Source organism: Nycticebus coucang, chromosome 14 (genome assembly GCF_027406575.1).
Source record: "Nycticebus coucang isolate mNycCou1 chromosome 14, mNycCou1.pri, whole genome shotgun sequence".
NCBI classification, from domain to species: domain Eukaryota; kingdom Metazoa; phylum Chordata; class Mammalia; order Primates; family Lorisidae; genus Nycticebus; species Nycticebus coucang.
Genome location: NC_069793.1, coordinates 21,372,010 through 21,395,395, shown reverse-complemented (window position 1 = coordinate 21,395,395; position 23,386 = coordinate 21,372,010). Strand labels below are relative to the sequence as shown.

The following is a 23,386-nucleotide window of genomic DNA, read 5'->3' as shown; positions in this document are numbered from 1 at the left end:
AAGAAGAAATAGAAAAACTGAATGGTCTTATATCTGTTAAAGAATCTATCATTTAAAAAGAACTCAAAATAAACCTTCTATTTGATCCTATAATCCCATTACTAGGATTTCATCTACCCAGAAGAAAAAAGTCATTTTATCATAAGGACATTTGCACTAGATTGTTTATCGCAGCTCAATTTATAATCGGGCTGTTGAAACAGACTATCAACACATGAATGGATTAATAAACTATAGTATATGTATATCGTGAAATACTAGTTAGCCATAAAAAGATAGAGACTTTACATCTTTGGTATTAACCTGGATGGAGTTGAAGCTCATTCTTAGTAAAGTATCACAAGAATGTGATAGAAATAATGAGGCTGGACAGGAGTCTAGGGCTAAATCAAAGAGCTGGATTCCCATCATTGGAATGTAGTGTATGTGAAGGTTTTCAGGTTCATGTTCTGGCTAGTGATGTGAGCAGAGAGAGGCTAGGGAATGGGATGTAACCACTGAGCCAAAGCCTTGGTAGACAGTGACAAGGCACTGAGCCACCATGGTGGCTGGGCCCATTTGGGACTTGCTGGGACCCACTGAGACCTTTTGAGCTATATGGGGATGGGAAGAGCAACCACCTGTTTCTGTGCCTTCCCCTCCTCTGTAGAACACGTACCTGCCACACTGCTTGTTCTGGGTGGAATTGCGATTGTGTTCCTCAGAGTCACAGATGAGAGCCCTGACTCCCAGTGTAACTGTATTTGGAGACAGGGCCTACAAATAGGCAATACAGGCTAAGTGAGGTCATAAGGGTGGGTTCTTATAAGAAGAGGAAGAGACACCAGAGCTTGTTCTCTGTGCATGCACAGAAGAACCATGTGCGGTCATCTACTAGCCAGAAAGAGGCCTCACCAGAAATGATATTTGCCAGCATCTTGACCATGGACTTAGGGCCTCCAGAGCTATGAGAAAATACATGTCTGCTACTTCAGCTGCTTAAGCCACCTAGCTTAGATGTTTTGTTAGAGCAGTCGAACAGGTTAATACACTGCTCACTGCTTCCCGACACCTGCCAATCCCATAAATACAACACCGGGGCTCCCTGTGCTCCACAGTTTGGTGCCATGCTTGTGTACCAGGACCCCAATCTTCAGCATCCTCCTGCCCTTGGACACCCAGATGGAAGTTAGCCCCTTTGGCCCTTCCCACAGTCCAGTGTGCACGATTCCTCCTCTGTTCACTACTTAGAAATATTTTGACTCTTATTGTTTCATTAGCATGAGATAAGCAGGGAAGAGCTAGTTATCCCCATTTTACAGATGAAAAAAGTCAGAATGAAAGCATTTTAGTGGCTTGCCTGAGGTAACAGAGTTTCCTTAATAGGTTGCAATGTCAGTTCGTAAACCCAGGTCTCCTGTCTCTCACTTCACATGGATTCCTGGCCAGTGCTTTTCCATATTTTTGTCTGGACCAAACTTTGTATGGAAATCTATCTTGGAGAGGAGGTGTAGCCTGCCTTTGTGTTTCATCCTTCCTTAAGCTCTTGTCCCCTTCCCTCATTCTCCCCTCATGATGTGGCTTGGCCCATCACAGCCACAGGGAGCCCCTCCCTTTCCCAAAAGGGCCTGGAAAAGACAGAGATACATTGTGGGTAGAGGACAGAGAAGGGATGGGGAGGTGGCTTGAGATGCAACCAAGAGAGAAATCCCAGGAGATATGGCAAGAACACTGTCTGCACATCTAAGAATATGTCCTGACCGGGGCTCCAGGGAAATCTGCAGGCATCACAGTGGGTTTGCTCCTAACTAGTTAAAGCAACACCTTAACACATGGTGTGCACATGCTTATAAACTCAAGCTCCTTGTGGAAATTTGCCCTTATTCAAGCCTGTTGGTCTGTGTTGAGCTAAAAAAAAAAAAATCTGTTTGAAATCATACAGAATTCCTGGGAAAATTTCAACTCTCACACCCCATTGTCTTCTGGCACTAGTTTGGATCTTCTCACTTGTGAACACATAGACAGTGCAGTTAGCCCTATTTTGGGAAACAGCTATTTGTGGAGGGCCTATTGTTCCTTAGCTGCTGATTGTGCGTATCTGGAGCTGTGGAGGGGGAAGAACTCCTCCACTCCCACTGGCCAAGTTGAGGACTCTGCTATCACAGACCAATCAGTTCATGGTGCCTGGAGGTTGACAGTGTTGGCTATAGCAGGACCTGGGACAATAGAATCAGTCACAAGCTGAAAGCAAAAGCAATTTATGCTGGGGTTGGCACCAAGGAAAGGACCCATCTTCAGTCTGCCACTGAAGCAGGAGTTGAGAGGGGAGGGTTTAGGGGCATGAGGATTGTCTCAGGGCGACTGGGGGAAAGCAGGATTTAAGCCCAAGGCAAGGTAGAGAAGCTCCAACATGAGCATTGTTGGACACAGGACTCCTTGAACCATATTGGGGAGCTGGCTTTGTGCTGGCCCAACCTGAGCAACACTAAATAAAGTGGCCAGCTCTCCCGTCATGGCCAGGGCTCCAACAGATGCGCATGAGCCCTGGAGGAACAGGGTAGGCAGTGTCTGTGGTCAAGCACAGGCACTGAGTTCACTCCAAGTTGATCTCCAGCAGCCCAAGCCAGCTTCCAGCCCTCTTGAAAATGAGTCCCTGTTTCTCTGACCCTCCTCCTCCCACCCTGAGTCAGAACGGAGCATCTCAGCATTCCTGCCTTGCCATTCATTCACTCAATTGTTTGACATCCTTATTCTCTGAGGCATTCGGAGGTGAACACAGCCTGTCTCCTCTTAGAGCTTTTTGGGTGGATAAATAGATCACATGCACAGTAGATTGTGCTGTGTGCATCGTCATGTTTTTGACAGTTCTGTGGAAGCACAGAGGGGCAGCGGGTGAGTTGGGGTGGAAGCATGGAATTAAAGTTTCATAGAGAGTTTTACCTTCTGGGAGAAGGCTGTCAGGTGGAGGGGAGCTGGGGAGGAGACAGAGGCTCTCTAAGCAGCAGACAGCAAGTCCAGTGACTGGGACAAGTGGGGACAGACGGAATGTCTCACATGGTTTGGGGAACAGTGAGCTGTGCTGGGCAGCCAGACAATGAAGGGCTAAAGGATAGTATGGAGGAAGCCCTGGTGGCTATGTCCTCCTTAGACGCTGCTCAGAGGCACAGGCCCCAGGGATGGGCTGCCTGAATCACCATTGACACACCCGATCAGGCCAGTCTTCCCCTTCAGCGGTGCGCTCAGAGATTTGGAAGTTTGCCAGCTCCTATCCTAGGAAGCTGGGGAGTGAGGTAGGATAGCAGCCCTTGCTTCCTGTGTGGTTTGCTCATGGCTTTTTCTGTCACTCTGCTCCATCTTCTGCCCTGTGACTCAGCAGTGATCTAATGTGGAGAATCTAAGTGCTGCCATGATGCCATGATGGCATCAATATGACAAGTGCTGCCCTGGTGCCATGATGGCATCAATATGACATGATAGCCCTACAATATGACAAGTGCCATTTTTATTTTTTATTTTTGCAGGGTTTTTATTTATTTATTTAATTTTTTGCCGGGGCCGGTTATGAACCCGCCACCTCTGGTATATGGGGCCGGCTCCCTACTCACTGAGCCACAGGTGCCACCCAACAAGTGCCATTTTTAAAAAACAAGTTCCCAGCCCCAGGCCAACCTAGATCCCAGCTGAGTCTATGCTGAATGTGAATTTACTCCCCACACTATCAAATCTGAGATGTAGCTCCAAGAAGGAATGTTCAGGTAGTTGGGAAAAGAAGAGAAAGACACAGTGTTTCCTGTCAGACTCACGGCTGAGATCCGTGGGAAGAGGTTTCTCTCGCAGGAATAATCATTGTCCTTTATGCTACCGTGCCCCACCGGCTTGCAAAGACCATGCACGCACGCTATCCACTTAGTCCTTCCCCCACGTTGGTAAGCTAAGCACGGACAGGGCTTATTTCTGTCCATCCCATGTGAAAACTGGCAGGCAGCTGGTTTGGTCAACAGAAATGTCTCCCCTCTCCCCAGAGGTCCTCTTGTAAGCCAGCTGCCTGTCCCAAGCCACCTTAATGTAAGAAATCAAGGAAGCACCTATTCTGTGGCAGATCCTGGGCCCCTCTTTCCTATTTTGTCTTTAGAGCTTTGCTTTAAAATCATCTGGCCATATTTCCTACGGGGAAAGTTCCCCCAGGCACTAAGTAGCAGAGCCAGGACTGGGGCCTGCCTCTCCTCGAGCCCTACCCTGTGCTCTTGGGGCCAAGCAGCCTGGGTCTCCACACTCTAGCTCTCCTAGAACAGACCCTGGAAACACAAGGGCACTCAGTGGCATCAAGGGGCTGGCAATGCTGCTTGTGAAGACCTTAAGGCACAGTCTGTATGGAGTACACCCCAGAACAGGGAGGAAAGGAGCTGCTGCTATGACCCCTTGTGCTGCCTGAGAAGCAGCCTCTGGCAGCCCCCCTTGTCCCCTCTAGCTTATGTGCTTTGGGCAGGTCCTCTGGGACAAGAGGGGGTACATCACAAGCCCTCACAGGCCACGCACCCCCTCTTTGTGCAGGAGCATCAGCCAGCCACCTGTTGTTAATCTAGCCCTGGTAATCCATTCTGTACTGTGTCAGCAGTTCAAAAGGGCACTGTTAGTATTTTTTGCCGACTTCAATTAATGTGAGATTTCAGAGGCCCCTCTGATCACATTTCATCTGTCACAAGTCAGGAACAAAACAGACAGATTCCAGTTGAGAGGAGGAAGGAGTTTATTGCAAACAACAACAACCAAACAGACAGTTTGGGCTGTGCCCAGCCGAGGGTGATCTGGGAGCGTCCAGCTGGCTCTGCTCTCCATTCTGCCCCATGCCTGGGCCCCGAAGTCTCCTTCTCATCAATATTCCTCCCCTCCCAAGAAAGATGTAACTGCAATAACTTACTGTAAAAGGCAAGAACGTTTCTTTTAATATTTTGCTATAATGTAGTTACATGGTGGTATAGGCGGTAAAAACTGTATTGGAACTGACCTCATTTTTTTTTTTTTTACATTTTTCTGGATTTTTAATGTACTTTTAAGATATATTTTTTAATACTCCACCCCAGGCCATTAAGCTAAAGGAAAAGTTGCATTTATACAGGTTAAAATATCTTACAATGAGAACAGTAAGTATTGGTTGAGGTTCATGTTCCTTCTAGCGCTCAGCTCTCTTTTGTCAACCACTGCACACCCAAAAGGATTATTAGACATTGAAACTGTCTTTCAAAATCAGTAGTACAAAGGGCTAGTTCTATGTATGTAAGTGAAAGGGGAAGAAAGGAGAGGGCAAGGTTAGGTAATGTTGGTTCAATGTCATCGATATTGTCCAGCAGAAGCACCTCTTCTCCCTGTGGCATCCTGAAAGAAGTGAGGTGGGGTTGATAGGTCTTTATCATCTTCTGATTTTTATCGGGATGGTCACAGATTATTATCCTGGGAGCCACTTTGCCAGCCATCCTTCCCCAGCTAGGCCTGTGTGTCTTTGCACAGACCAGGAGCCCCCAAGTGTCTCTCGAGTCCTCAAGGATGGTCTCCCCACCATATAGCCCATAGAGCAAAGGACTATGTAAGCAGGGTTCATAGGAGTTTTCATGAAAATGTTCCTCTTGTCTGCCCAGCCGAAATGATGGGAGATAGGGCACGGGGCTGGGTCCAGTGTGGTCACAGAAGCATGTGCTGAGGACCCACCTCAGCCTTGTCCCCTTGCAGTGTCTTTGAACTAACTTGGCCACCATACTTCTTGGAGTTGGAGGCTCGGTGGTGAGAGCTGAGAATCAAGTATAGTTAAAAGAATTCAAGAAAAGTGATAAAAGCCTGTGTCCTCCAAGTGCTGTTTCAGACTTGGAGACAAGCCTCTCTCTGTGCCCCCCAGAGCCCTCTGCTCCCACCCCCTGGGAGTAGTGACGGCACCTGGAGGGTGGTAGCAGCACCTTAGTTTTGAGTTGTGACATGCTGAGATCCATTCCCAGCAGGGACTTGAGGCCGTCATTGTTGGGAGGCTGCCTGTTCACCTGTCAGCTACCCACCCATTCCTCCATTTTTAAGTCGCCATCTCGTTGAGGTCTTAGGCAAATAGCCAAAGGAAACCCTCACCTCCTTTAACTTATGTGGTTATCAGTGAACCACGTAGCAGGTCGATTCTCCTCTCCACCTGCCTTCATGAGACCTGGCTCCTGAGGGAACCAATGGCCTAAACTTGCTTGGTCATCTTAGGAGCCCACGCAGTGCAGAGGGCTGGGCCAAGGCACCCAACTGGGAAGGAACCAGGCCTCCACCGTTCTCTTCTGGAGAACTGAGCTGCTGAGCAGATGCGAGTGAGGCACGAGGGGCACTCTGACAGCACCAGTCACCCCAGGAGCCAGCCGAGCCATGGCCCTCGGACCCCACTCAGCATGTCCTGGGCTCCTCTTTTAGCTTTGCCTCAGGGCAAACCCGGGCACAGCAGTCACTTCTCTTGGGACAGGGCCTTCTCTACTGTGAAGGGACTGGACTAACTAGAGAGTTTCTAAGCTCACTTCCAACTTGGCAGTTCTGGGATCCTTAGCAAGGTTAGGTGGCCCTAGAGGGCTAGAACAGGGCCCAGAAGATAGGCCCAGGGTAGGCAGCTCCCTTTGGAGAGATGAGCAAGGACTTCATGCTTAACCATACACTTTTTGGCTGTGTTGGCAGGACAGGCCTTTTGGCAACAGAGCCTTTCTCTTTTCAAGCTTTTGGGCTGAGATTTCCCTGATTTGGATCTAGCCCAGCCATAAAGCAGATACATGGAGGAATTGCAGGCCCTGTCCCCTTCACAAGTATCCACTTAAAGGCCTCTTCCTTCCCTCCTCTCTGGGTGTGTCTTGGGTCTCTCGTTTGTACGGATTCTCTCACCGGTGAGGAAAGACCTGTGGTGAAAAATTCCTCCCCAGTCCTTCCTCGGCCATGAGAGCATTTCAGAGGGAAATGGGGGACCTGTTCCCAGTTTTTAAGGTTTTCCTTTCCCCTGCTACATTTTTGGGAGTGTGAGTTATTTCAGTAAGTCTCAGAACTGGAAAAAACTTCCCAAGAGTCACTCCAGGCTCCTCAAACATTTGAAACACTTAAAGCCAAGCCTTCAAGAACATTTAATTCAATGTCTGAGACCCTTTTCACCTCTATAAGATCAATCATAGAGCTATAGTTCACAAAGAGGTCTGACTCTTATTAAGGGAAGCCAGAGCCAGTCTTGCTTCCAGAGCAGATGAGAACACTAGGCCGAGATCGCCCCACCCCCACCCAGGCCCTGCTCAGCCCCAGGATAGAGGCTTTCACTCCTCAGCCCAAGCCAAGAGGCAGTTTTGTGTCCAGGACCCTAAGCCTGGTGGGCCTGGCCATCTTGCCTGACCAGCATCAAACTAAAAGGGAGAAAAAGCAAGAGCTTCTCCTCAGGGCTCCTGGTAGAGAGATCTTCTGGGGTCTGACCCACCTGCCCCAGGGACAGTCTCTGTATTCCCAGGTTAGGTGAGGGCTGGGTCCTGGCATGAACCTCAAGGTGCAGGAGTCAGGTCAGGCAGCCAGGGAGTCCCCTTCCTCCCAGTGGGAATCCTGCCATCTGGAGGGCTCTCTGCCACCCCATGTGCTACAGAGCAAGCCCCACAAGCCCCTCCAGATGCCAGAGAGCAGGTAAGAGTCCTGAGGCCCTAGGGGAGAGGGGCGAGGGCAGGTTCTCTGAGAATGCGCAAGGCTATGAGAAGAGCAACACTACCCTGTGCCTAGAGGAACTGGAGCCCTCACCTACTGTGGACAGCTCTGGGCAGAGATGGCAGGTGAGGGCAGTCAGTCTGAGGCTATGGCAGGACCTAGAGGCCAAGCACAGCCACATGTCTCCTAGGAAAGCCGCCATGGCCCCAAACCTGAGCTAACGTGTTCCCAGTTGTAAGTCCTTCCATTCTAGGATTCTGCCGATCAGCCCCAGTGAATGACCAGGGTCAGGCAGAAAGGGACCTCCAGATCCTCCTAGAGGCCCTGACTGGACTCTGGCACTGACTGGATAGACAGCAAGAGCTGCCCAGACACCCCACTGTCCTGATGCCAAGAGAACAGAAGGGGTACCCCATGGGGATGCCTCCCTGCGGACTCCCTCTTTCTCAGGGGCTTTCCTTCTTCCAGCACTATAGTAACCTTTGGGGGACCCGTGTTCTCAGCTTCCCTCAGATCTGGCCCCTCCCCTGCAGTGTCCAGCCACAACCCAGGCCTCTAGAGTGCAGGGGCTGGCATGTCTCCCACGGGGACTGGCCTCCGCCTCTGCCTGCTCCATCTGGGTGTGTCTAGCACAGGGGACAGGCAGGATGCCATAGGTAAGGCCCTGTCAGACTGTCATCATTCAGCACGAAGGCGAGGCAAGTGCTCTATCCGCAAGGTCCATGCCACATGCTCTCTGGGACAGGACGGAAGAGCAGGAGACAGGCACTACAGGGCCATCAGCCTGGTGACAGGGGACCCCATGAGAAAGGGGAGGATGGACGAGACTGAACTTCTGGTGCTGCTGGGTCTGAATGGGAGTCTAACTTTGACTCAAGGTCAATCTAGGCAGGGTGGAGGAGCAGGCAGAGGGAAGAAAGGGTCTTCAGCCCATAATGGACACGAAGCCACAAAGCTTGGCCCCCTGACTTTCTCCATAGCCTGTGGCCGGGAGCAGGGGGTCACAGCCTCAGGACCTGCCACCCTCCCTCCCTACAGTCCGTGGGGCCTCAGACTTGGGGCGGCTGAAAGTGCTGCGGGTGAGGCCCCAGGCCTGGGCCAGGTTCCCAAGAGGAAAGTCGAGTGGGGCTGGAGGCCTGGAGAGCACGGGCATGGCCAGGGCCCCAGTGGGGAGGGTACAGGGACGGGGCAGGAGGAGCCCTGTCATGTGGCCCAAGAGATGGCTGCACTGTGCTCCTTGGCCTTCATGCGGAGGGCCGCGATGCTCGAGGTCTTGCGGTCCGGCTCGCCATTGAGCTCGTAGCCATTGAGACCTGGGCTAAGGCCGGCTGCTCCAAACAGGCTGCCCATGTGTGTCTGGCCCACGTGACCGCCAGCCCCAGAGACACTCAGGAAGTCGGTGCTGGCTCCCGAGCCTGGGGGATGGGCGTGAGGGGACATGCAGGCAGGCACTGGGTCACAGGGCACAACACAGGCAGGCACTGGTGAGGCAGCCCCGTTGTTGCCAATCCAGGATGGGTTCTGAATCTGGGGAGAGGGAAGGGAGGAGTGTCACAGGCTGGCTGCCTGGGGGGGAGGGGCCTCCCACCTCAGACGACCTCTGCCCCTCCAGAGACCTTGATTATAATGAAACCCTTCCTGAGTGCCTAACCTTGATGGATGTCCAGATAGTTGGTTTTATGCTTTGGTGCTTCTGTCCCAGGACCAGGCTAACAGCAGATGGAAATTCAGGTGTAAGGACTGACTTCCAACTAACTCCATGAAGGGGCAGCCCATCTCAGTCAGGCTGGCTTCCTAACTTTAGACACAGCTATAGACTTCGTCTCTCCCTCCGTGGACAGGAACTGTGCCCTATTCACCTTTGTCCCCTCCACAGGCCTGGCACGTCCACAGGTCCCTGATCAGGGTGAGCTGGCCTCAGTTTGGAGAGCTTTGGTGTTGGGAACACAGGCTCTGGGCTGTCAGGTTGCAGGGGTAGAGGGGGTGGGGATGAGAAGCAGAGGCCTAAATCCTCCCAGAAGCCAAGGTCAGTGCCTGAGGTTCCAGGGACCAAACTCCTGAGGCTTCAGAACTAACTTAGGACAGAAGGGAGAGTCAAGGCTGGACACATGCCACAGGCTGCACAGGGTGCCCAGGCACAGTGGATGTGTCATTGTCCATTGGTGCAACTGTACTTTCTTTCCTTCCCCAGCTTCCACCTAGGGGTTCCATCTTCCCCTGCCCTCCAAGAATAATGGGTGTGGAGAACTGCCTGTAAAGAGGAGACCTGTGCGCCCATTGGCTAGTATACATGGGATTCTCAGCAGCCTCCTGGCTTGCCTTCCCGAGTGTTTGGAGGGCACTTAGTGGGGACATCTAAAAGCAGAGTGGACAGGGAGCTCAGGTCCAAAGCCCATGGGCTTCCTAACAGCACCAAGAACTGCTTGCACACTGACCATGCCACATCCTCCCTGCTGGCTTGGGTGATGAGGAATTGGTTGGAAGAGGCCTAGGCCTACACTCATGGTGCTGTGGTAGAGGGGCAAGCAGGTCCCGGGGGTGGCTTCCTCCCTCCACTAGGGGCTAGAGTTCCATTCTGGGGGACAGAGGGAGCTTGGGCTTGGGAAAGAAGACAGGGATAAAAGCTGAGAAAGGGACGGAGGGAGGGCGTGGGGCATCAAGGGATAGGGTTCACCATTGGGGGGCAGGACACAAATTTAAGAGGGTCCTTATCTAACAAAAGCAATCAGTATAACCTGCTTCTGTGTACCCTCAACGAATTTAAAAAGAGAGAAAGAGAGAGAGAATGAAAGGACTTAGCAGAAGCTAATGCAGATGGCACATGTGTGAGATGGCCACACTCCTCAGCCTCACCTCCAGGCCTGCCCTGCTCCATGAATCCTCAGGATCTGTGCAAGGAGCCCCGAAACCACTTGCCAACACAGCACTAGGAGGAGTAAAGGAGACTTGGGAATGCGCATGCCACTGGCTGGCTGTTGGGTGAGGCCAGGCTTGGAGTGGAGGCAGAGGCCATATTAGAGTGAGCAGAGAGGGAGCTGACACTTCTGTGGGACAGGTGGAGGGCATCAGGTGCAAACATGGCTAAAAACACACCTGTCCACATATCCTGGGGGCCTGACATTACTCACAATGCCTTCTGTCTCTGGGAGTCTCACTGAGGACTTAAGTGACACTAGAATGGAGGATTCTGCCAGACATCAGAAAGGTGCTCTGATGGGGGCAGGAGGACAGGGGACAGGAGCCTGGCATCACTGAGAGCAGGAGCACAACCTTTCAGACCCGTACAATTCACCAAGTGCCTTCACACCATCTAACGTGGGCTTCACAACAGCCTCATACATGTGAACGCACTGAGAGATAAGTCCATCAGGTCTAATTTACAGGTAAAACTTCAGCTCAGAGGGATTGAGCTTCGCTTGATGTGGGGAAGACACCCTTGGTCCTGGGACTCAGAATCCCATGTTCATTCCAACCTGGCCACAAGTCCCCCAGATCTAGAACGTTCTTTCAGAGGAGATACTCATAGTGATATCTGATACGAAGACCCCTGGCTTCTGCTTTGGTCCCTCAGCACAAGTGGCCAAAGCAGCAGAGGAAATAGCTGCTCTCATGGCTCCAGCCTTCCCTTCCTGAAAGTCCAGCCAAGCCTGGGTCAACGATTACTTGACCCAAAATAGCCCTGGGCCTCCCACTTTCTAGCATAAACAGACACACCTCTGGAGTGGGGCTAAGGGGCAGCCTGGAGCCCTGCATGGTGTCTAAGAGGACCTGAGCTGTCCTCCAGGGGCCCATTGTCAGAGCGCCAGGGGCCCATTATCAGAGTGCCAGCAGCTAGGGGTTGCAGGGGGCAGCTTGGGGTAGGACGTACCTGGGCGTAGTTCTCAGCTCGGGCAAGGAGGGGTAGCTCATAGGCCGTGGAGAAGTGGGTCCGCACCTGTTGCATCTGCCCAAAACGCTCCCTCTTCCTCCACTTAGCCCTCCTGTTCTGGAACCAGACCTGCAAGACATAGCCATTGTCACAAGGGTCAGAGGCTGACCTGCAGGCAGAACAAACAGTTTCCTCAAGACTCACCAGTTGTGGGGCATGTGGGAGCCCTGAGGTCACAGGTAAGCAGATAGGTGTGAGCCTTGGTCTTGTCCTCAGAGTTTACCATCTAGAATCACCCCAGCTAGCCAGGGGTATGATCTTGAGCCAGTAGCTTCATTTTTCTTAACTTCAAATTTAGAGCACACAAGTGTGACCCACCTATGAGACAAGTCACAGGTCATCTTAGTAGTTGCCTAACCCACTGTGGGTCACTAACTCTGATGGAGACTCTGGTAGAAGGTATGAATGCTCCTCCAGAAACGTTCTCCTAGACCAGAGACTTTCAACCTGTGTGCAGCACACTGGTATGCCATGGGACGATCTTAGGTGTGCTGCAAAAATTTTTAAAGATCATTAAATTATTTTTGAAAGATGGTCAAAGCCCAGTAAGTATACTCTTTTTTTCACTCTTTTTTTTTTTGATCATTATTTAAGAGTGCCACAGAAGTTTAACTAAAAGTTAAAATGTGCCACGAGATTAAAAAAAGATTGAAAAACACTGTCCTAGGACAGTTTTCCAAGTCTTATGGCTCAGAATTTCTACCTCCCTGCCTTCTCTTCCTCTCAGCTTTTTGTAGGAGACAAAGTCTCCCAACTCAGAACTCCCCCATGTTATAGTGGGTGAGACCTCGTGAAACAAACAGAGCTCTGCTGAGAAACAGAGGCAGTCAGGAGAGGCTTCTGGAGGAGAGGACTGGAACTGGGTCTTACTGAGCTGACTGGAAGAAGGAAAGCCCGGGCCTGAGTTTAGAAACCGCAAGGCATGTTCAGGAAACCTGAGGCCATTTGAGGGACATGGGGGGAAGCGTGAGAGCTGGAGTCAGATTGTGGAGGGCCTTCAATGCCAGTGGAGGGTCTTGAATGCCAAGTGGAGGGCCTTGAATGCCGAGTGAAGGGTGTTGCTATGCGTCTGTCCATAAAGGTGGCCACTGCCAAAATCTATACAGAAGAATGGGCTGATGCTGAAAAGCAGTGAAGGCCCACCTGTCACTGAACATGGGTGGATGGGACATTGGCTTGACTAGGGACCTGATTGGGGAGGGGAGGTCTCTAAGTCAAGCGTGTGCTCCAGGATCTTTGGTGGCGGAAATGTTGGGTTCTCTTCCTGTGCAGAAGCATTTCTGGAAGACTGAAAATTTTCCCTAGGCACATGGGTAAGAGCTCACCTTAGGGCCTGCTACAGAGTCTGGGGTAAGGGTGAGGGCAGGGAGAGTGAGGAGGGGTCAGCTTCTAGCCAGGAATGGCTTCAGGCTGAGTCAGAGGCAGACTTCAGGGCTCCTGTCACAGGGAGATTTCTGCCAGTTTGGTGTGCACCTGCCTGGCCTTTGCAGACTCAGATGTGAGTGGTACGCCCCAGATAGCATCCCACCAGCAGCCCTGCAGACAGGAGTGCAGAGCTGCCTGGTCTCACCAGGCTCTTCCAGGCCCAGACGCTGAGAAAGCCGACCTTCCCAAGGAACGCTCCCTGCTCTGTGGGTGGAAATGCCTCTCTCACTCCTGGCTACAGAGCTAGATCAGAGGAAGAGTCATCTTTCAAAATTCCTCTGCCTGACAGTACCTGAGCTGCCTTGGCAGCCACAGTGAGAAGGGGAGAAGGAACTGGCCTGAAGTGTGGACAGGCCTCCCCACAGAGGCTGCCCTGCCGTTTAGGCTTTGGTGCCGCTGGCCAGCAGGAGGGCCTATGGTGCCCTTGCTAAGGGCCTCAGTTTCTGTGTCTGTGAGATGGGGCTGGTGTCCGTCCATACATCTTCACAGGAATGGTGCCTCATAGGAGCAGCAGGCAGAACAGACAGTTTTTAGAGTGCTCCACATTTGCTTATTTATAGCCCCTGACATTTCTCACTTCTTTTGCAAGGAGGAAGGGGTCAACATAGATGAGGGGGGTGTACCTCACGTTAGAGCTAGAGGGTGGGGTGAGCAGGGGTGCGGCTGCACGCTGGCATGCTCCTCCTCTCCTGCTCCGACTCTCTGTTCCCTCCAGACCCCAAGTATACATGTGTGTGCATGAGCGTCCCCATGTACGTGTATGTGTGCAGCCCCCACAACTCACAATGTGCCTGTTGACATTTCTCTCAGAGCCCTCCGCTTCCCCATCTTGCCCTGGTGTAAGAGAAGCACGCTTCCTGTGTCTTCCCTCTGCCCTCTCCTGAGCCTGTGGAAGCCCAGGGTCCTTTCTCCTCCAGGGGTTCCTGGGGTCCAGGCCCAGGCCGCCCACTGGGAGCTGAGGGCAGACGGGGTCTCCGCTCTGCACTGCTGAAATGGGATCCCCCTTTATCAGTGGCCTGGGATGGGAGATGGGGCCAGGATGAGAGAATGAATCAGAGGAGCTTGTTTTCATTTCATGTTTAATTTCCTGCAGGCTTAGCTCCGTCTTTCTGCTGCTTCTGCAGCCTCCCAGGGTTTTCTATGGGGGAAGCCGGGGGGAGGGGAGAAGCCCACTAGAAGCATGGAGATATATGGCTTTATCTTTCTCTTCATGTTGCTGCCACTGCTGGGGGTCCCCTTGTGGCTCTATGTGTTCCGGGTCCTCATCATGGGATGGTGTGTGTGGGGAGAAGGTGTCCCTGCAGGCTCTGGAACAAGGGATCCAGGGGAGGGCTGGGAGGGATCCCAAGGGGAGAAGGCGGTGCCCCATGTCTGGCAAAGGGGTTTGGAGCGGAGGGAGGCGCAGTGTGGGGGATGGAACGTGGGGCAGGGGCTGGGTATGAGGAAGGAGGAGACTCGGGTTATCTGGGGAAGGCTAATGACTAGGCAGGTGGGGGAGAGGTGAGCAGAGATAGCCCTGTCTTTGGAATGAGAGTAGAAGAGGGTTAAGCTAAGGGTTTATCTGAGGGCTGAAGGTGGAGATGGGGGTGGTGGGCAAGCAGCCAGTGGGAACAGGAGCAACCTCCTTCTCCTCCATGGGTTCCTTTGTACACAAGGCCATAACTCCGGATCTGGCTTTTGTGCCCAGATCCAGCTAAGTTAGCCTGGCTGGTCTTCGAATCCTCCCCCACCAATTGGGAGGTGGTAGGAGTATCCTCATGAGCCCTGAGACTTGGGGCCCCGTTCCATTTCTGACCCCAGAAGCCCACTGAGATCTCCCCTCCAGATGGCACACCAGCCCCACAGCTAGCCTCTGTGCCTCGGGCACTGCCACCGCAGCCTGTCTCCACTGCCCACCCCCAGGGAGGACAGCCAACCACAAGGTCCCAGCCGCTCTCCCATCCTGAATGTTGTACCCCAGGACCACCCCGCTCCTGGGCCCACCCTGGCCTGGGTTCACTCTGCACAGGCCTCTCCCGAGGACCCGGCTGTGCAAGGAATCAACTGTCTTGGCGGAGGCCTCACTAACCGCAGCCCATCTGGGGCCAGGGTGGGGTGGCCCAGGGCGGGGAGGCCTCTGTCTTATTGTCTTCAGACACCAGCTGCGGAGATTGGAATCCCAGACAGTAGAGAGAGGCCCCTGCAGCCCCTGGAGCTGGGCCAGACCCCAGGCTTCTTCCCAGGAAAAGACCATCTTGGGACCCCCATTACCCCCACCCTGTCCCTACCACCTCTATTGGCTCAACACCAGCTGAGTATGGGCCTTGAACAAGCGCAGCAGAGGCAGGCAGGGGGTTCCATTAGGACCCCCTCAGTCCCTGAGGGCACTGCCAGGCTCAGGGCTCAACCCAGAGGTCTGACGCACATGAAGATACCACCCACCCTGCTGCCTTTATACAAAGAAAAGCCACTGAACAATCTGGCTTGTGTCCGGGTACCGCAAACTAGAGTCAAAGAAGTACTCCTAGATTCCAGTCTCAGCACTGCTGCTGAGTCGCTGCTGTGAACCTCAGGTGGTCACTTCCCATCCCTGGGCCTCTTTTTCCAGGGCCCCACTCCTGGCCCTCCCTGGAGCACTACCATCCTATAATTCTATGATCCTTCCAATCAATGGTAAAGACATATGTAACACATCAGAGTTTCCCTTTCTGCCTTGACTGCCAGGAAGCTCAAGGTTAAAGTTTGTGCTTGATGGCAACTATAATCTTTAGCCTAGATTTTTTACCAAACTTCAGGCCATTGTTCTTGTTCTTAGATTGAAATAATATATTTTTAACTGTAAGCTGCCTCAACTCCATTTTGGCAGTAGGCACTCGTGCGTGCGTGTGTGTGTGTGTGTGTGTGTGTGTGTGTGTGTGAAGAGACTTCCTTTTAGCTGCATGGTGACTGAAAAATGCTTGTATGCCTCAGTGTCATGTCCATGTTTTGTACTGAAAGGGCCACCTTTCTTTCAATACTCAAGGGATTCTACTCCTGAGCACTCCCATACCTTTGTTAGGAAGCCTGTGTTCAGCACGCATGTACACACACATATGTGCAGACATACTAAACAGAAAATGAAGCCATTTACCCCATCCCAGCACAACACCTGCAGTAGGATGTCTGTAGCCAGCTGTGGAGCTGAGGCTGGCTCCGGGGCTCTTGTCTGGATCCTGGCATGCGAGGTCTATGACGTGAGTAGCTGGTTATCCAGGCTCACATGAGACCACGAGTGTGCAGGACTCTGGACTCACCGGAGCACCCTGGCTGCCCTGCCTGCCTTCCGCAGCCACCCCTTAGGCAGTCCTCAGCCTCACTTCTATAGCCACAGTTTCCAGACAGCTGCTTCTTTTTTTTTTAGAGACAGAGTTTCACTCTATCGTGCTTGGTAGAGTGCTGTCGCATCACAGCTCACAGCGACCTCCAACTCTTGGGCTTAGATGATTCTCTTGCCTCAGCCTCCTAAGTAGCTGGGACTACAGGTGCCCGCCACAACACCCGGCTATTTTTTGTTGCAGTTTAGCCGGGGCCAGGTCTGAACCCGCCACCCTCGGTATATGGGGCCGGCACCCTACCCACTGAGCCACAGGCGCCGCCCCAGACAGCTACTTATTTACAGATAACCACTGGTCCTTTGTCACATTAGCCATTTCAGATGCACATGTTTCTGGGCTACATAAAAAATGCCTCTGCTTTAGGAAACGGAACATGGTTGAAACTAATGAAGCTTTTCTCAACGTCTTAGAACCACACTGCTTAAAAGTCTCTCGCGAACTAATGCAGCTGCACCCGTAGGGCCTGCTGAGGAAGGCAGGGGTGCCCCTGTGCTGGCCCTGCATGGTCCAGACTGCTGGTGGCACTGTGCTCTGCTGGTTCTTAAAACGATTCCTCTTTGCTCTCAATCCATTCACTGCCCTGGCCCACTGGTGGAGGGAAAACTGCTACACAACAACAACGTATTTGCTATTTCTTTTTCTTTTCTTTTTTTCTTTCTTTTTTTTTTTTTTTTTTTTGAGACAGAGTCTTATTATGTCACCCTGGGTAGAGTGCCATGGCATTACGGCTCACAGCAACCTCAAACTCTCAGGCTGAAGCAATTCTCTTGCCTCAGCTTCCCAAGTAACTGGGACTACAGGCACCCGCCACAACACCCAGCTATTTTTTGGTTGTAGTTGTCATTGTTGTTTGGCAGGCCCGGGCTGGGTTCAAACCTGCCAGCTCCAGTGTATGTGGCTGGCACCCTAGCCACTGAGCTATAGGCACCGAGCCTGTATTTGCTATTTCTAACACAATTCGGTTGGAAAAGCAGAATGGGCATGTTAAACTGAAGTTTGAACTTTAGTGCATGTGTTTTGGCTACTCAGAAGTTGTTGCTTTCTTTCTGGTTCTTCCTTTGTTATGACTTCATGTGGGGCACGATGGAGATCATGTATCTCTGGACATAGGAGGTTGTTTTGTGCACAGATCTTTATTTTTGGCCCTGCCTGCTCTGAGTATGGCTTTCTCTACTGGGTGAGAATACAGTGGTGAGCAATCAGACAGAATCTGACCTTAGGGGAGCTCACATTCTAGCGGGAGGAGAAAAATGAAATAATTTAAGACAGTTGTAAGTTCTATAAAGAAGATAAAATAGGACAATGTGGTAGAAGGTGACCTAGTTTGGTTGTGTTGTGCTATACGGGTTTGAATTATGTTGGGTTGGGCTGGATTGAGTTAATTCTGTTGTGTTGTATTGGATTGGTTGAGTTGGGTTGACTGTTGGGTTCCATTGTATTGGGTTGGGCTGAGATGAATTTACTGAGTTGTGTTCTATTGTGTTGGGCTGGGTGGGTTGGGTTGAGTTGGGTTGAGTGTGCTTGGTTCCATTATGTTGTGTTTTGTTGGGTGTTTTGGTGGTTGGGTGGTGGTAGGAGGCTACTGATTTAGCCATGATGCTCTAGAAGTCTAGAGGAGGCACGGTGAGTTGAGACCTGAAAGATGGAGGAGAGGCAGCCATCCCAGGCAGAAAGAAGAGCTGGATTGTTTTCTGTTTTGGTTCATTGGATGACTATGGTCATATTTGTGTTTTCCCTATTTCTAGTCTAAGAGATGGGCCTTCCAGAGCAGGGACCAGTTGTCTTTCCCCTTTGTGAAAGGGTCTTGCCTCTCAGACCATGTAAAGGCCAGAAACAGTCAGAGCAGCCTACCTAATGGGCGCCTCCTTCCTTCTCTGCCCACCCATGGCAGAGAAGCCTGATATGAATGTGGACAGAAACAGAGTTGCTCTGGTCAGGGCGGGGTGTGAGGAGCGGGCTGGGAGCCCCACTGTCTCATCACCTCAGTGGACTGAGGTGAGGAAAGGCCTGGTGTGGTTGATGGATAGTTGGGAGACGCCAGCTGCAGCCGAGAGCCCACAGTCAACCACACCCAAGCCCAGGAAGCCCTCACTGACCTGCACACGGGCCTCGGTGAGGTCTGTCCTCATGGCCAGCTGCTCCCGCGCATACACGTCCGGGTAGTGGGTCTTCTGGAAGACCTTCTCCAGCTCCTCCAGCTGGTAGCTGGTGAAGGTGGTGCGGTTCCGCCGCTTCTTGCCCTTGTTGCTCTCGGCGTCGGCCTTCTCCAGTGGGCTGGGGAGGTCGGAGCTGGCCCGGTCCTGGGGCCCCTTCACCCCAGCCTCTTTGACACTGAGGTAGCTGCTGTCCATCCCCACGGTGTCAGAGTCGGGTGGTAACTCTGGCTCACCCAGGGAGCTCTCTTTGGCTGAGGGAGGAGGAAACAAAGTCAGAAACCCATGACTGAACCAAGCAAGAGAGGAGAAGGACTGTCGGGGGCCATTCCCTGCCCTTCCCCACTCAGGGGCTCATGGGATTTGAGGTCAGGTAACTCAGGATCTAATCCTGGCTTGCCACTAACATGCTGTGTGACCTTGGGCAAATCCATTCCCCTCTCTAAATTATGTTGATCAAACAAAAAGAGTAAAAAGAAGGATACAGTTACAGTGCTTTGAACTTCTTTTGAAAATAATTTAATTAATGATCTTTAAACATTTTTGTGGCACACCTAAGATCCTCTCACGGCACAACAGTGCACCACAGCATGCTGGTCAAAAATCACTGCTGTAGGAGAGACTCCCTTTGTCAAGACATTAGGGCGTCAGGAATGCTGACCCTAGGTGGAAGGGAAAATCCATCCAGCATCATCCCTGGCCCAGTGGGCGTGGGGGCGGGGTGGAGGGCCAGCACTGCGGCAGATAGGAATGCCTCTTCTTTCGGCAGAAGCCACAAAGACTCAATGTGGAGGGCAACGGCCCCATGCCTGCCACCCCACCCTCCACAGCAGTCTCACCTACTATCCAACACAGAGGTCTTTCTTCCTCAGGGATGGGCACGACTGAAGCATAGGTCACATTTCCTTTTCCGCGCAGTGTCCTGCCCACTGCCTACTGAAGCTGTCCCTGTCAGTGTGGTGATGTCTGGGCCACAGCTCAGGCCCACAGCCTCTGCCTCTGATGGGACGGGGCTCCTCTGATCCTAGGCGCTCAGAGTTGGCAGGGGCTAGTCCTTCCACACAGGCCGAGGAAGAGGAGGGGGAGGCCAGGATAGGACAGCAGGGTGGGAATGAGCTTGTCCATGTCCAGAGAGCCTGGTTAGCATCCCAGGCGGACACACAGGCCTCCTGATAGAGGGTTAGACTCTAGAGCGTGGCCAAGCCCTAAGCTCTCTTTCCCACATCTGTGACTCTCCAGTTCTGTGCTTTGGATAGTTGACTTAACCTCTTTGTACCTCAGCTTCCCCCTCCATAAAATGACTTGTAGGATCTTCCTCATGGCGTAGCTGTGAGAAAGAGGCCAGTGGGTAAAGCATTCTGCACGGTGCTGGCTGTTTTAATGTTATTGTTATTCACATTTCTGGTCTGGACTCGCAAGCCCACTGATCCTGTTGGCATTAGAGGACTCCGACTCTGGAAATGTCCTTTAAGCACAAAGGCCTGAGCACGCCAGCTTGTGCAGGAGCATGTGCAGACACCATGGGAAGGACACCCGACAGGAAGTCTGGAGATGTGGGTGTGAGCCCTCTTTAGGCACATTCTCTTGTCTGTGACTTGGAGAACATGAACCGTGTTGAGTGGAAGAACATATATGATTAATAAGACACTGTGTGCGTGTGTGTGAGCATCAACCACTATGACCCTCAGTTTCTTCTTCTGGACATGGGTCCAAGCAAAGGCCATTAAGGGTCAGGATGATGCCTCTAGCCAGGCCTTCCGATTCCATCCAGATCCTGAGGGCTTCAGATCTGTGCTCATCCTTGGCTTTCTATGTGGGCTGGTGAAGCTGAGAGGGACATTTTGCCTCTGTCATTCCGACCTTCCTCCCCAAGGGACTCAGGAAAGGAAACAAGTGAGTGCGCAGAGGGAAGCAGCTTCAGGCAGCTGGTCCTGAGGGCCACTGATAGTGCAGATGCCATGGACATCACACATGACACCATGTGAGCCCGGGCATACGCAGACAGCCACAGCTTCAGTGACAGTACTGTGCAAACTGCAGGTGGCAGCCGGGCCAAGAGCTTTCAGCAAAGATATATATCTTCTTGGCAGACAAACTTTATGTTTTGTGTTTTTTTGTTTATTTGGTTTTGTTTTGTTGAGGAAAGAAATCCCACCCAGCCTCACCAAAAATAAACATCCCTATTATGCAATTTCCTGGAGACCAGGCCATGGGGAGGCAGCTCCTGCTCCCCCTCCCCCGAAGTCCCCCACCCCAGCACAAATCCCCAGGCCCCATCTCACAGCCCCTGGGCCCTTACAGCATGCTCTCGCCTCCAGCTGGGGACTGGGCAAGGGGCCTCCATGCTCTAGAAGCCGGGGGTTTTTTGAGGACCAGCCCCAACTCCTAGTTTTAACTAGGGAGAAACTGAGGCCAGAGAGAGTAGGGGACCTGCTCTAATTTTGGATAGAGAGCAGCCTCTTGCTCCTGGCCCGTCTTCTGCTTCCTGTCCTCTGTAGCCTTGGGGCCTATTTCTAGGGACAGAGGTGGGGCAGAAGGACTCCAGGGCCTCACATGACCAAGGAGTCCTGCTCTGTCCATCCTGTGGAGAGAAGGACCTGCCCTGAGGCTGCGGGGTGAGGACGGCCCTGGGAGGAGCCCATCAGCGCTCAGCTGGCTGTCAACTTGCGGGAGACCCCAGAATGTCTCTTCTATGGTGACAAGTGAGAATCCAGTTTTGTCCACCTCCAGCCACCCACTGAGACCAAGCGAGGGGCACGAAACTGTGGTGGCACAGGGTACAAAGGCCACCAGCCCAAGAGCTGGGCCCTCCTCTTAGTCTCTGCACTGCCCCTTCTGCAGGTGACTTCCAACAAACCATTTGCCTCTGGGGAGAGCTGACAGGGGTAGCTGTCATTCACCTGCAGGGCCTCCCCGTAGGATTTTGGGGTGGGGAGGAGAGGACAGACAATCCTGGGAAGGAGGCTTCTGTCCTCAATGAACAGGTTAGAAAGCCTTCCAGCCTCAATCCTGATGGGCAGGCATCTTGCTTTGAATTCTCAGGCTGGGTCCCTAATTTAGACAGCAAGGAAAAATTTCCCGAAGTCCCCGTGAAACTGGCCAGAATCCTTAGTCCTAAGACCCCAGTCTCAGGTCAGGTATTCCTACTTCCTCCACCCTACAGCATCTCCAACTGCTACCATCAGTCTTAGGGGATAGGGAGCTCACTGTCCCCAGGACAGCTGGACCATTTGTTCGTAGACCCAGCCCATGTGGATCTGGCTCATTTGTCCCCTCTTTCCCAAGATGACCCTGTGGACCTGGGAGGCTGCCACTTCCCCCTCTGCGTCTTCCAGCCTCTGATTAAAGAGCTGCACCCACACCACTATTCCTTAGGTGGGGTCAGATCCAGTCAAGGATAGCACAGTCCTCTTTAACAACGTGGCCTGAGGCCTGAGTGCTGGTCAGTGCTGGTCGCTCACCCTGCAGTGTCCTCCTCAGTCTGGATTACTCCTGACCAAAAGAAACCGCTGACCTCCTTGGTCCCCTTCCGCCCCCTGCCACCTTCCTGGAATGTCCCTGCTTTCCAGCTGATCTCCAAGTTCCAGTAAAGTACCATCTCCTCCAGGAAGCCCTCCCAGACTGCAACAGTCTTCTGCTGCCCCTGTCTTCTGCTCACTCCCCCTCACTTACTGCCTGGTATCTAATCAAGCTCTACATGGCCAGCTCCTCTTCCAGAAGGTCAGCTCCCCAGGGATTGGAACCTTATGCTCTTCTCAGCCCAGGACTTAGCAAGGAAGTGGCAAGCAGCAGAAATGTGGTAAGAAGTTGTTGAAAAACAAGGGAACAACTTTGAATAAACAAACGTTACTGAGCTCTCGCCCCAACCAACTATCTGTGTGCCTCTCCTGTGTGCCAGGGGCCTGCAGAGCACGTGTCTATTGAGCAAATGCCTGACCCACTCATCCTGCGACACAGCAAGGCAAAGCTGGATGGGATTTATCTGAAACGGGCATGTGAAAACCAGTGCCACCGTGGAGCGCGACTGGCGGAGATCCCTGAAGGAGACAGGGGAGCAGAAAGACCGAGACAGACTCTGAGGGACGTGTCCATGCAGGGAGCAGGGTGGGAGCAAGGAGGGACAGGGAGACAGAAAAAGAAGCAAAGGGACAGGACCCCTGGGGGAGGCTCTAGAATCAAAACCAATGTCCAAGAAAGCCAGTCCAGGGTCTGCCGGGACCCGGCTCCATGCCCACCCTGGTGCCATAGTGGGGACACCTTGCTCTTACCTAGTTTCAGCTTTTTAAAACATGAAAGCTTTGAGAGATTTTCAAGGTGACTGATTTGAAGAGAATGAACTTCTCAAACCATTTAGGGAGAGGGTGCCGGGAGCGTCTGTGGGCGGCCGTGTGCGCCAAGGGCATGCGGCACAGTCTGCAGTGGCCAGTGGGCGTGGGGAACACGCGTGTCACTGCTCGTGGATAGGTTTGTGGAGTGCACACACTTGCCTCATGAAGTGGGGGCCCGCCGTGGGACCCATGTGCCCGAGGACGTACCCGCAGTCGTGTGGCGTGTGTGTGCTACCCTGAGGATGCTCCCGGCGGTGTGTGTCTGTGTGGAGCTGTGCACAGACCGTGCATGTGGAGTGTGGGGTTCAGGGGGTTCAGTAATTTTATCCTCCATGGTTTTGATTACATCTATTTTTCCTACAAACATCTGCTTTGTGGGGGACATGTTGCTCACTCTGTTCTTGGTGAGCTGGCCCCACACACCCTGTGGCACTGTGCACAGCAAGGATGTAATCTCCTTAAACAAAACAGGCCAGTGTGAGGCCCTTCCATGCTATTTAAAGGGCACTGACTAAACCACTCATGTGGGGTGGGGGTGGCGGCTCA

General features: G+C 52.5%; 1 protein-coding gene across 1 annotated transcript in view; it reads right to left on the bottom strand.

The window, feature by feature from the left end:
• Positions 1-8,745: 8,745 nt before the first annotated feature.
• The window catches only part of ALX4 (ALX homeobox 4), a 39,691-nt gene continuing 25,050 nt past the window's right edge, over positions 8,746-23,386 (bottom strand). The window contains exons 2-4 of the mRNA XM_053562153.1: positions 18,456-18,766; positions 11,522-11,650; positions 8,746-9,180 (exon numbers count right to left, since the gene is read on the bottom strand). Coding sequence (XP_053418128.1) covers positions 8,857-9,180; positions 11,522-11,650; positions 18,456-18,766 — 764 coding nt within the window. The 3' untranslated portion in view covers positions 8,746-8,856. The remainder of the gene's footprint in view (positions 9,181-11,521; positions 11,651-18,455; positions 18,767-23,386) is intronic.